This window comes from Colius striatus, chromosome 5 (genome assembly GCF_028858725.1).
Source record: "Colius striatus isolate bColStr4 chromosome 5, bColStr4.1.hap1, whole genome shotgun sequence".
Taxonomy (NCBI): Eukaryota; Metazoa; Chordata; class Aves; order Coliiformes; family Coliidae; genus Colius; species Colius striatus.
In genome coordinates this window covers 56,508,376-56,520,965 of record NC_084763.1, presented here as the reverse complement: position 1 = coordinate 56,520,965, position 12,590 = coordinate 56,508,376, and the positions used below count along the sequence as shown (strand labels likewise).

The following is a 12,590-nucleotide window of genomic DNA, read 5'->3' as shown; positions in this document are numbered from 1 at the left end:
GCCCGTGAGTCTGTGGAAGGATGAAAGGCAAAAGCAGCACCCATCTGCCTGTATTTTGGGAACACACAAAGCAATTGCAAAAACCCTTGTTTCTTTAGAAAATATCAACTTCTCTGTGGCATCTCATTCTCTCTGGGGGCACAACACTTTTTTATTAGCTGCTTCATGCTGCAGACAGCATTCCCACCAACAGCATCTCACCAGCTCCTCATCCCTCCCCACAGGGAACATGCCAAGAAGAACTTCACCTTCGCTTTCAGCCCCATTGGCACAGAGCAGCCCCTTTGGTGCACAACTCAGCTGCAACTTTGCTTTATTTCTACACCCAGCCTGTTGTCCTTGTGATTTCCCCGTCTTCAGTGGCCTTTGCAATGCCCAGACAAGCCACAACCCATGGGTTCCTCTCCAAGGCTGTGGGATATTGTCCCCGTGCCTAAAGTGCTGTGATGGTTTCGCACAGCCCTGTGTCCTGGCTGCTGGCTGCCCATCATTGACCTCCTGGAGCACAGCTTGGGGAGGATTTAATGCACAGGGTTAGGGATGAACAGTCCCAGCTCACGTGGGTTTGTGGATGAGAGTTTGTGCTTAGCACCTCGTGAAGAAGCTGGAGAAGGAGTTTATTGTACCAGCGTTAACCCGCGGGGCTGGCTGCAGAGAAACAGTGGTTATGCCTGTGTTGTGCCAGTGCAGCTGAGTTATGGATGAATAAACACCAAGGATGAGCCCTCGTGGGGGAAGCCACGGGCTGTCCTCCTGCTGCAGCAGCCAGCAAGCCCCAGACCCGGCAGCTGAAGCCCCAGAGAGCAGAACGCTGATGGAGCAAGAGGCTGTCGGCAGCTTGTGCAACTGCCCAGGGACTGGTGAGGGACAGAGAAACAATCTCTGTCCTTTTCCACCATTTTCATAGCTGTGAGAAGGGTTTCTGAGGTGCTCCAACACACCTGCCTGGAGGAGGGATGTTCCAAGGAGGAGGATGTGCCCTTTGGTATTGGGCTTAGCCAGGGACGTTGTGCCTTGTCACCTTACCACCCTGTGCCACAAACACCACTGGAAATGACAAAGATGGTGAGGGACGGCTCCTCGGGCTGAGGTGGGTGCAGTACTATGGATAAGAGGGAGCTGTAGCTGTCATGGTCTCACCATGACATGGAAAGCTTTAGGTACAGAGGAGAGACTGATCCCCACTACCATTAGATGCCTTCATGGAGCCGTTCCGTGGGGAGAACAGGCCCTCCTGAGGTGAATCACTTTACACAGAGGCTTCAGGGTGAAATGAAGCATTCTGAAAGTGTCACCTCCAAAGGAGCCCAGCCCCCTCTGCCAAGCCTCCTCAGCACCAAGGCATTTTGATGAGAGAGAGGCTGGTGTTAGTGGGGTTTGAAATCACAGTAACTTCACCGAGTGTTGGATGTGAAGGATGAGGAAGAATCACCCAATGTCAAAGCTCTGGGGATCATGTTGTCCCTCTGACCACGTGTCAGGTGCTCTGCTTTAGTTGAGACAGAAACGTGCCCAGCAAGGGCTGGCACAAACCTCCCCCTGACTCAGCATTGCAGGTCTCAGCCACGCTGTGGCTTTCCTCAGACTTGAAACGAACATAATTCTGTGCTAAAAGAAAATAAAAGCCAGGAAGAAGTAAATAAAAGCTGTAAGAAGTGAAAAAAAAAACCCACCCAGTCCAACAAAGAAAGGCTCAAACCGGCTGCCTTGATTCTTTCCCATTTTCACTTTTCTCTCCGTTGCCACCCATTCAAACACGCTCTGTGGAAACGATACCACGCTCATTTTTTAGGCCCAGCACATGCCAAGGGCCAGGCAGAGCACGTTCCCACACCAAGGTCACATCACATCCACCACCTGCTTTTATATCTCCAGCTGCTCTGGCTGTGCAGCTGCCTGACAAGCGGGGCCAGCGCTGGATTCAGGGGCCAAGGCTGCGTCGCTCCCGGCTGCTGGCAGCGGGTCTGTGCCCCCGCACACCGGGGATGTGAGATAAGGTTATCGCTGCCAGGGCATGTGGGGAGCACCCAGGGCTGCCCCAAGGCCTCTGCTGCCGTTGCATTTGCAGCTCCTGGAACAGGAGCCCTGGTGGGTGAGTTTGAGGCTCAGTGGGTCGGAGTCGGGTCTCGGCGCTGCCTGTGCCGATGAACACTGATGGCTCCTTCTCGCAGGGTTCATCTGGGGCCAGCTGAGCCCTCTCCCTGCAGAGCTGCACATGTGCTGGTGTTGGCAGCAGCAAGGGGCAGAATGGCCGCAAACCAGCTTGTGGCAACTGGAGAAAAGCAATCACAAATGACAGGCGTGGCTCACGGCCATTCCTTGAACTGTGGGATGAATTCCAGCGTGACGAGCTGCAGCAGAACCCAAGGCTACCCAAGCCCTTCAGAGTCCACTTCCCAGAGCACTAGTGCACGCTCAGGAGGCAAGGCAACTGCACCTTCTGCTCCCTGCCTTGGATGTGAGGGGCTTATTGCCCTGCAATGTCACTTAGCAGAAATGCCACTGTCAAATGTTTATTCCAGAATAGCTACTGACAGTTTCTCAGTGTTTAAGGAGGATGGAGGCAGATGATAATAGAATCATTTTGGTTGGAAAAGAGGTTTAAGATGGTGAAGTCCCAGCCCTCCCCTCACCCTGCCCAGCCCAGCACTACCCCACGGCCCTCAGCACCTCGGCCCCACGGCTTTGGGATCCCTCCAGGGCTGGGCACTGCCCCAGCTCCCTGGGCAGCCTGGCACTGGGGCTGACACCCCTCTCAGGGAAACAGTTCTGCCTCAGCTCCAGTCTCAACCTCCCCTGGGACAACCTGAGGATAAGAACCCCCTGTGACCGCGGGTTCCGGGGGCCATCAGGAATGCCTGAGGGGGCAGAAGGGGGCGACGGAGAGAGCCCGCGCAGTCCCCCAGCACTCGCACATGAAAACCACACTCGGTGAGTTTATTTTTGCCGTTTCCTTCACTCCCTCCACGGCTCAGGAAGCCGAGGCCGGGCGAGTATGCAGCGGGACAGCCGCGCCGGGGGTGCCGCGGACCGGCCCCGCTGGGCACCGGCGGCAAGGGGCGGAGACGGCGGGACGGGGGCGGCGCCCCCTCCGCGCCGGCAGGCGGCGCCCTCCCTCCCGGCCGACACACACAAGATGGCGGCGGCGGCGGCGGCCAGGGCCGGCGGGCCGCTGTGACAGCGTTCGGGCTCCCCGCCGCCATGTTGGTGAGGGCGGGAGCGGCGGCGGCGGCAACGGCGACTCCGCGCGCCTTGCGGCGGTCGTGGCGGGGCGCGGGGAGCGGCGCGGGGAGCGGGCCGGCCGCCTGCTTCGCGCTGGGCCGGGCGCTGCTGGGCGTGCGGGGCGCCGACGCCGCCCCTCTGCTGCAGGGGCTCCTGACCAACGACGTCACGCGGCTGCTGGCGGCGGAGTTGCCGCGCGCGCTGTACGCGCATGCGCTCAACGTGCAGGGCCGCTGCCTGTGCGACCTCATCCTGTACAGGTGAGAGCGCGCGGGGGCGCGGGGCGAGGCCTGGCCGCACGGCCCGTTCCATGGGGCTGGCGGCGCCCCTGGCACGCACCGCTCTCTGAGGCGTTTCTGGCTTATCTTTGTGAGGCACTGTGCTTACTGTCTGTGGTTTTTCATCACTGGCTGCAATCAGTTGCCTCAGCTGAGTCCCAGAATGGTGAGGGCTGGAAGGGGCCTCCAGAGCTCATCCAGCCCAACGCCTGCCAAAGCAGTTCCTTCAGTCAGGGGACACAGGAGCGTGTCCGTGAGGGTTTGGAAACCTCCCGAGAATCACAGAATCTCAAAGGTTGGAAGGGACCTGGAAAGCTCATCCAGTGCAACCCCCCTGCCACAGCAGGACCTCCTGGAGTAGGGCACACAGGGACTCATCCAGCTGGGTTGGGATGTCTGCAGAGAAGGAGGCTCCACAGCCCATCTGGGCAGCCCCTGCCAGGGCTCCCTCACCTCAACAGGGAAAAAGCTTTTCCTTATGTTTTGTTGGAACGTCTTCTGTTCCAGCTTGTACCTGCTGCCCCTTGTCTTACTCCACACCCTCCCTGGGCAGCCTGGTCCAGGGCTCCCTCACCTCAACACCAAACAAGCTTCTCCTCCTGTTACAGGGGAAATTCCTGTGTTCCAGTTTGTGCCCGTTACCCCTTGTCCTGTCTCTGGGCACAGCAGAAAAAAGGCTCACCCCACCCTCTCGACACTGTCCCTTTAGGTGTTCATAAGTGTTGATGCGATCCTCCCTCAGCCTTCTCCACACTAAACAGCCCCAGGTCTCAGCCTTTCCTCATAAGAAAGACGATCTAGTCTCTGCATCATCTCAGTAGCCCTGTGCTGCTCTCTCCAGAAGTTCCTTAAAGAGAAAGTTAATTTTATTTATGAATATTGTTAATATTTTTCAACATTAACATAGTAATGATGTTTTTAAGCAGCCCTCAAGGCAGGGCACAGGCACAGCATCTGTGGGTATATTTGAGCCGTGTCCAAAACAGGTGGTTTGTGCTGTCTCACAGCACCGATACTGTGATACACCAGCCACAGCCTCCTCTGCCCCCTCAGGCTCCTCCAGGCTGAACACCCCCATTCCCTCAGCCATTCCCCACCACCCTTGTGCTCCAGCCCCTTCCCCAGCTCTGTGCCCGGCTCTGGCCACGCTGCAGCCCCTCAGTGTCCCTCTGGCAGTGAGAGGCCTGACACTGAGCACCGCTCTCGAGGGAGCTGAGTGCTGCTTTTGTGTGCACCAGCAGCCTTCAGTGAGATTCCCAGTCCCTGGATCCACACCAGGATCAAGATAAAGCGGTTGGCTTCTGCTACTGCAGAGGCTTGTTTTTCTGACCTTTGTGGGTGTTACTTTTTTTAGGCTTCACGAGAGTCCAGAAGAAGAGCCACACATCCTGCTGGAGTGTGACAGCGGCATGCTGGACACTGTACAAAAACATCTGAAACTGTACAAGATCCGGAGGAAAGTAAACATCACCCCTTGCCTTGACCTCTCTTTGTGGGCTGTCATCCCTGGGGAGAGGACTGGAGACATTGCCAGTTCCCTCCCTCAGTGTCCAGACCAGGCTCTGATTTTAACACCTGACCCCAGAACAGAAGTGATGGGCTGGAGACTGATTGCAAAGAAAGGAGCAAATCCATCAGAAGTTATCCCGGGGAGTCATATTGGAAATATTCAGGATTACCACAGGCACAGGTACAAACAAGGTAAAGCCAAGCCCCGTTTTACACTCTGTCTCACTGGATTTGGGGAAACTTATTTATGTATTATCTCAGTTGCATCATATGAGCAGAGTCTATGTGCTGATAAAAGGCAGGGTAAGACTGCCCTGTAATCCTAGTCACAGGAAACTCTATCCAGATAGTGATTCTGCCACCAGGCAGGATTGCAACTACTGTGACTAAGATTATGGGGCAGTGGGTCGGGAACACCAACAGCAAAAGCAAACCAAGATTATTCATTTTCTTAGAGGGAAGCTCCTGTGGTTTGAGTCACTTTGATTATTTTGGGATTATGCACAGTCTGTGTGTTTTCCTTGTTGCTAAGGAAGGAAAAGGAAACACCCTACCTTGCTTTCCTAAAAATATGTGACTTGGATTTACAGAGGTAACTCAGAGGCCAAGGGTGGAGGTTTGAGCTGGGAGGGAACTCGATCCCAGGAGCCCCTGGACCTGCACAGAGCTCCTGTTTATTTGATTTTACTGTCTCCACACAGATAACTGATTAAATTAATTGGCAGACTGAAAGATGATGGTCATCTGCTTAAACCTGAGTCCACCTGATTTGAAAAAGCAAATTGTTAGCGGGTCAAACTGGGCTGCACCTCCGTGGAACACCAGCACTCCTTGCTGTGCTGCTGCAGAAGGCTGGATTCAACACTGCTTCAGAAAAACACTACTTTTGTGTCATTGGCCACAGAAAAAGAAGGGCTCATTATATAGGCATTTGGGCTTTAACAAAGAAAAGAACTTAGGAGCTTTAGATCTGAAGAAAATAACTCTTATTAATAAAGAGCAGCCGAGGGACAAGGTTTAGTGGTGGCAGTGCTGGGGGAGTGGGTGGACTCGATCTCCCCAAGTCTTTTCCAACCTCAGAGATTCTTTGATTAAAGTCTGCTTGTGGGCTTTGGGTGAGAGAGGTTTTGCCATTGGCATTACATCTGAGTTGATCACAGAATCACAGAACCTCAAGGGCTGGAAGGGACCTGGAAAGCTCACCCAGTCCAACCCCTCTGCCAGAGCAGGACCACCTGGAGTAGGTCACACAGGAACTCATCAAGCTGGGTTGGAATGTCCCCAGAGAAGGAGACTCCACAGCCCATCTGGACAGCCCCTGCCAGTGCTCTCTCACCTCAACAGGGAAAAAATTCTTCCTTGTGTTTCTTTGGAACCTCTTGTTGCCTTTCTGTGGTCGTCAGCATCATTGTGGTTGCTTTGAATTTCCACTGGGATGCTTGTGAGGTGAGCTTCCTGAAATTAGGTTGTAGTGCAGTTCTCTGTTTAATCTTCAGACTGAACATCATTTATGGCTCATGATTTCACTTAGGCCCAAAACTACCAGCAAGTTCATGCTGCTTGTCATGGGTTCTCTTGGTTTTACAACTCAAAGAAATCGTAACTGATGAAGATCTTACTGCATTTATCCATTGGGTTTTCCTTTCTTCCTAGGAATTCCTGAAGGTGTGAAAGATCTCCCTCCTGGAGTAGCCCTCCCACTGGAATCCAACCTGGCCTACATGAATGGCATCAGCTTTACCAAAGGCTGTTACATTGGACAGGAGCTGACAGCCAGGACCCACCACACAGGCGTCATTCGCAAACGCCTACTGCCGGTCCGCTTCGCAGCCCCTCTTCCCAAGGACAGCATCCCTGAGGGTGCTGAGATCTGCACTGAGTTGGGAAAGTCAGCTGGCAGGTTCCGGGCTGGGGGAGGTGAGCTCGGTATAGCGTTGCTGAGGTTAGCTAATATCAATGAACCTCTCTGCCTAAAGATCGCGGGGGATAAAGTGAAGCTCACTGCAAGTATACCCGAGTGGTGGCCAAAAACTGCTGGTAAATAAAGGAGGGATCACCACTCTCACATTTGCCTTATTGAGAAGGGTGTTTTGTGTGATACATTTGGGGAGGTGTCTCTGCCTTCAGCTGTTGTCTGTGGTGTTTGACGGGCGTCAGAGGATTCCTCAAAGCAGGGCGAAACAGCAGCAACCCAAACCGGCGGTGGGCCACTGAACTGAGGACAGGATGATCATCAGTTAAGTGTTGTGGAGAGACCTGTGCAGGGTACACAGGGAAATGCAGCTTTTTTTTTGAGAGTTCCCTGTATTTAAGGGGTTGCCACGTGTCTTTATGTTGGACTGCTGCTAGCTTTTCAGTCCACCACTCGCCCAGAGCTGTGTTGGGTGCAGGAGGTGTTCGGGCTGAAGCGAGTGAAGGGAGCAGCAGTTTCCCTGTTGTATGCACTGAATGTTTCTGTTCACAGTGACCATTCTGTGGTATTATCATGTGGGGTTTTTCAGTGGAGAGCATGCTGCTCTCATCTTATGTAAGATAAATACTCAGGCTAAAGTGTTCACTGCAAATTACTCCTTGCATTGAGCTGCTGCTTAAACTTATTGATTGGGTGGCTGTTTTTCCCACCTCTGTAACTGCCAATGGTGAGGAATACCTTGTACTTGGCATTTCAGACCTTGATTTTAATAAGTCATCCTGGTGGGAAAGCTCTCAAACAATGTTCCCTTGCTTCAGCACCTGCAGAGGGAGCACAGCCAGCAGCAGCCAGCTCCTCTGCTGCTCCTCACCTCGGTCACAAACACTTCCCTCACTCAAACAACCGTTTCAGAGAGGAGAGTGGTATTTTGCAGGAGGAATGTGCACTGGTGCGTGCCCTGGGGTGACTATTGTATTGTTGTGCTGTTGCTTGGCAGAATAATCTCTTGGAGAACGTGCCCTCCAGTTGCCAACAACAATTGAGGAGTGCATTTTTTTTTTGGCATCAACATTTTTGCTCTGTCATCTTGTACAAAAAAAATCCTCCTTGCTTCCCTGAAGCCGTTGCAAGGGCTTACCTCAGTTCCTCCACAAAGCTGCTGAAGGGACAGCCTGTCCCCGTCCCTGACCTTTGCTCCTTTCCTCAGCCTTCAGACAGTCCCTGAAGAAGTGGTTGATGTCACATGTGCTCTTGGCTTAGGCTGGTGTTCCCGAGGGAGGATTTTCAACACACTCCTTTCTCTGGCTGCTTCACCACCACAGTTGTTAGAGGAGAGTTCTCTGTACCCTTCGTACAAAAATCTCTCCCTGCTGCCATCCTCAGATAAGGTTTTCTCCATCCATCCACTGTCCCCTGTGGGTTTTCAGAGCAGTCCAGTACTTCAGGGGTGTCTTTGCTGCTTTTTTTATGGCTCCTGATGCTCTTTGCACTTTTCCTTGCTTCTGCAGTCAATGTATTCCTCTGCCCTCCTCAAACCAACCATCTCTGTGCCTGTTTAACCCTGCTGACCTGCCATCATTTATAGGAGCCCTGTGTATTTTTGTATTGCAGTAAATCCATTGCACTACTGCTTTTGGAACAGTGCATGTGTGAAGGGGCTCGATGAGAGATGAGCGGGTGAAATCCCATGCTGACCAAAAAAACCCCCTCTTGCATGCATATCCAGACATCCAAAGCACATTCTGCCACTGTCTCAGTGTCACTGTGAAAGGAATTTACCTGTGAAAAATGCTCATATTGATTAAAAACCTTTATGCTTGCTGTAAAAATAGTTTGTGGAATATCTTATTAAAAGGTTGTTGTATCAGTAATCTAAATGTGACTCGCCTGAAGGAGATGGTACCTTTTATTTACCCTGTGTGAAGATACACAATACTTCCTTGAGTTGCTTGCTCACAAGAAATGTCTTTACACTGTTCATTAGCCCTTTGTCAGGTCTGAGATTGTTACCAAAGTCCTTCTGCTGGAAAAATAAATGGAACTGCAGTGCTTCACCCTTCCTGGATCCTCTCAATGTGACAAAGGCGAGACTGTTGATGTTGCTTTGCCAGAAGCAGCTTTTCCTTTGTGCAAAGCCTCCTCAGAATAGTCATATTGTACTGGTATGCCCCCAGCCTGAAGAAACACTACTGTTTCTTCTGTTAGGGGAAGCCCTGCATCTCTTTTTCTGGCTTACACACGTTTCTTTTGTCTTTTTTAATGTATTTGAAAGGCTTTTCTGTTGTTAACAGCTGCAGGTTACAAATGGGGAGGGTTAGACACAAAATACACATGTGGGTTGATTGTTAGAGGTACTAGATCACTTTTGGAGGAAGGATGTGGCAGAAATTGAAGAGGGCAGCCCCAGTCCATGCTATCCTTTTATATCTTACTCTCCCTTGCAGCCTGATCTGTGGTTAATGGCTTGAGCTGGGAGAGCTTGGTCTGTAAGGCCAAGCTATTGGCTGTGTTAGCACAAGGCAGATTGTGCAGGGTTGTTGGCTTTACTGATGATCCCAGTTCAACTGGCTCCCCAGTTCCAGAGTGCTAGAGAACTTCTGGAGTGCCCAGTGCAGGGCTACCAAGATGCTGAGGGGACTGGAAGGTCTCTCTGAGGAGGAAAGGCTGTGAGATCTGAGGCTGTTCAGCCTGGAGAAGACTACAGGGAGCCCCAATCGATAAGTCCCCAAGGGGTAGGTATTGAGAGGATGGAGCCAGTCTTATTTCTGTGGTGGCCAGTGACAAGACAAGGGGTAATGGGCACAAGCTGGAACATGGGAAGTTGCACTTGAACAGGAGGAGAAACTCCTTTGGTGCTGAGGTGAGAGAGCCCTGGCCCAGGCTGCCCAGGGAGGGTGTGGAGGCCGCTTCTCGGGAGGTTTCCAAACCCATCTGGACATGTTCCTGTGCCCCCTGAGCCAGGGGAAGCTGCTTTGGCAAGGGGTGGCACTGGATGAGCTCTGGAGGCCCCATCCAAGCCCTGCCGTTCTGGGATTCTGTGATCCACGACAGAGCAAATCTCCTTCAGCAAAGGTGGGACTGAGTGAAGCGAAGCAAAAACCTTCCCTGCTGTCTGAAACCAACGCAGAGCCTGCCAGAAAGGGGCAGATAACCGCCCGCCTGCCCCTCACGTCAGCCAAAGGGCTGAAATGTCCCCAGGGGCACTTTTAGTAACCGGTTTCTGCAGGAAGAAGGAAATTAGGAGAAATGAAACACTTGCCAGCCCCACACAGCCTCTCTAACGCCCTGGGCGGGAAACGAGCCGCTCTTGTGAGGCAACTGTCAGGTTTTCATGCCCTGCTCAGCACAGAACGAACACGGTGGTTGAGGAGAGCTGTCAGGTAACCTTCTAAGGTTAAACTGGGGGTTCTCTTCTCCCAGAGGCCAACCCCTTCCCGACCCCCGTCTTCTGGCCGTTCTCCCTCTCTGCCTCAGTGTCTCGTTCTGCACGGTGGTTCGTCCCCCCCTTCCCCCCGCGCAGTGGTTCCTCCCACCAACGGCCGTTCGGCCGCGCGCTCGTTGCCTTCCCCGGCACGCGCCGTTCCCGCCCTGGCTCGCGCCGGCCGTTGGGGCGCCTGCCCCGGGTGGGGCGGGGGGGGCGGCGCTCGCCGCTGGGGCTCCTCGCAGCGGGAAGCCGCAGGGAGGATAAGATGGGGTCGGGTAGGGCTGAGCCTCCGGCCCTGCGGCCTCACGGCGCTTCCCGGGTAGAGGTGAGGCGTCAGCGTTGCTGCTCCGCTGCCACGACGGGGCTGGGGTCCCGGAGCTGAAGGGAGTGAGGTGGAGCTCGTGAGGTGCTTCGCTCCCGTGGGGGGAGAAACCAGCCTCTGCGCTGTGAGGAGCGACGCCGGAGCTGAAGCGGGTCTGTTGAGCTCCCTTGGAGAGAGGAGAAGCCCCGTGGCTTCTGGTAGAGTAGAACCGTGTGAATAAAGGATATACCTACGAAATTACGAGGCTATCGTGCTCTTCTGCCTGTCGTAAGCCCCCCTGTCTGAAATCCGTGAGCGGTGTTGCCACACCACAACTGAGTGGTTTGTGCAGAGACAGCAGAAGAGAGCGGTGAAGTAAGAGTTATAGTCAGAAATCCCCATAGGGCAAGGCAGAAGTCACTTTCTGCGACTGTGGAGGGGAATACACTGACATGTTTGGGTTCAGGAAATAGGTTTGTTTGTTTTACTTCCCTTTCTCTGCTTTTGTTTGGTTTACATTCCTCTCCCTGCCTTTGTTTGTTTTGCTTCCTTCTCCCTGCCTTTGTTTGTTTGTTTTGCTTTCAGAAAGCAACATTTGGATTCATTGTTGCGATTTGTACGTTTCCTGTTGTAAAGATACAAGAACATTGTCTTGGTGGGATGAGGCGTCCAGAAGAACGAGTGCTCCTCACTTCAGCCTACTGTAGAAACACGTTATACCGAGTTACTCAAATCACTGTAGTCTGTTACTTAAAATGCACTGTTACCTCTGTGAATTCACGCTGCTGAGGCCAGGTTGACCCTAGGAGGTTGTGTGTGAGCAAGGTCACACTGAGTTACTTGAAGTTAGCGAGTCTAAAAAGTCCCTACAGATATTTATAGCTTAATGTTTTGTTTGCCCACTGTTAAGGTGTTGCTGAAACCTTTGAAATCTTCAGGGAATCCTGCAGAGCCGAGTCACAAATAAGATTTGTGTAGCTCATGTTGTCCAGCTTTTTCAGGGCAAGGGAGCTGAGCACCTTTTATCACCCTGTTCACAGCCGTCCCTGCTGTTTACCCACTTCTGCAGGGACACTGGGGGCATTTTGTGTGTTACTTTCAGGGTGTAGCTACTACCACTTGTAGCTACTTTATAGGAATTTTGTTAGGAGCACAGTGTGAGCTGGATGGTAACATAGATGCTACGTTTTTACTTCAGATTATTCTTTCAACTGTTTGCATATGAAGCATTTTGCTTTCCATAGGCTGTGAGCCCTTCTGAAAAGGCTCTTTTTTGTCTGTAACATACTGTTTTTAAGCTAGCAGAAATAATTTGTGTCTAATTGTTTTTGTGGATCATGTTTGGATTTCCTTTCTTTCCCTCTGCCTGGCCAAACGAGTGTGAATGAGCTGTTGGGACTTCATTTGAAGCTACTGGGATCTACTCCTGTCTCTAAAATGAATGCAAGTACTTTATTACTGTGCTGCTGTAACAGGGGAAACATTGGGGCTTTTCCATTTTCTTTAGTCCCTGGCTTCAGATTTTTGTCTTAGAAGCCTGGAATTCAGCAGGTACTATCAGCAGCTCTGGTGCAAACACACCATACCAAAAACATACGTGTAGAAATGGGTATAAAAGCTTCCTTTGTCATGTATCTGTGTGTTGTCCTCAGGTTGTGCTGCTGTCAGGCTCCTAGAGGAGGAGAATCACCATCCCAGAATGCCATGATAGCTTTGTGGAGAGGAACCAGAGGGAGAATAGCAATAATGGAAACAAAGGCTGAGGTTTTTAAGGAGGGGTGATCTCATTTTCTATTTATTGCCATGTCAGAAAAGCTGTATGGAATACACTGAAGTAATAATGGGGGAAGGTTATACGCTGTGGGGCATGCTGCAGTGGTAGCAGGGAGGGAAGGACTTAGCAGAACAAGGTGATTGTTACCATAACTTAGTGAAAATGCCTCC

At 52.2% G+C, this 12,590-nt stretch overlaps 1 protein-coding gene across 3 annotated transcripts; it reads left to right on the top strand.

The window, feature by feature from the left end:
* Window positions 1-2,837: 2,837 nt before the first annotated feature.
* Window positions 2,838-8,798, top strand: IBA57 (iron-sulfur cluster assembly factor IBA57). 3 transcript variants are annotated; one of them, XM_061997182.1, is made up of 4 exons: window positions 3,144-3,207; window positions 3,370-3,482; window positions 4,855-5,201; window positions 6,663-8,798. In XM_061997182.1, the coding sequence occupies exons 1-4, from the start codon at window positions 3,202-3,204 to the stop codon at window positions 7,052-7,054; spliced, it is 858 nt and encodes a 285-aa protein (XP_061853166.1). In that variant the 5' UTR covers window positions 3,144-3,201; the 3' UTR covers window positions 7,055-8,798. The 3 variants fall into 3 exon arrangements, with proteins under 3 accessions (XP_061853167.1, XP_061853165.1, XP_061853166.1); XM_061997183.1 differs by lacking the exons at window positions 3,144-3,207; window positions 3,370-3,482 and adding an exon at window positions 2,838-2,931; XM_061997181.1 differs by having other exon boundaries at window positions 3,109-3,482.
* The last annotated feature ends 3,792 nt before the right edge of the window (window positions 8,799-12,590 follow it).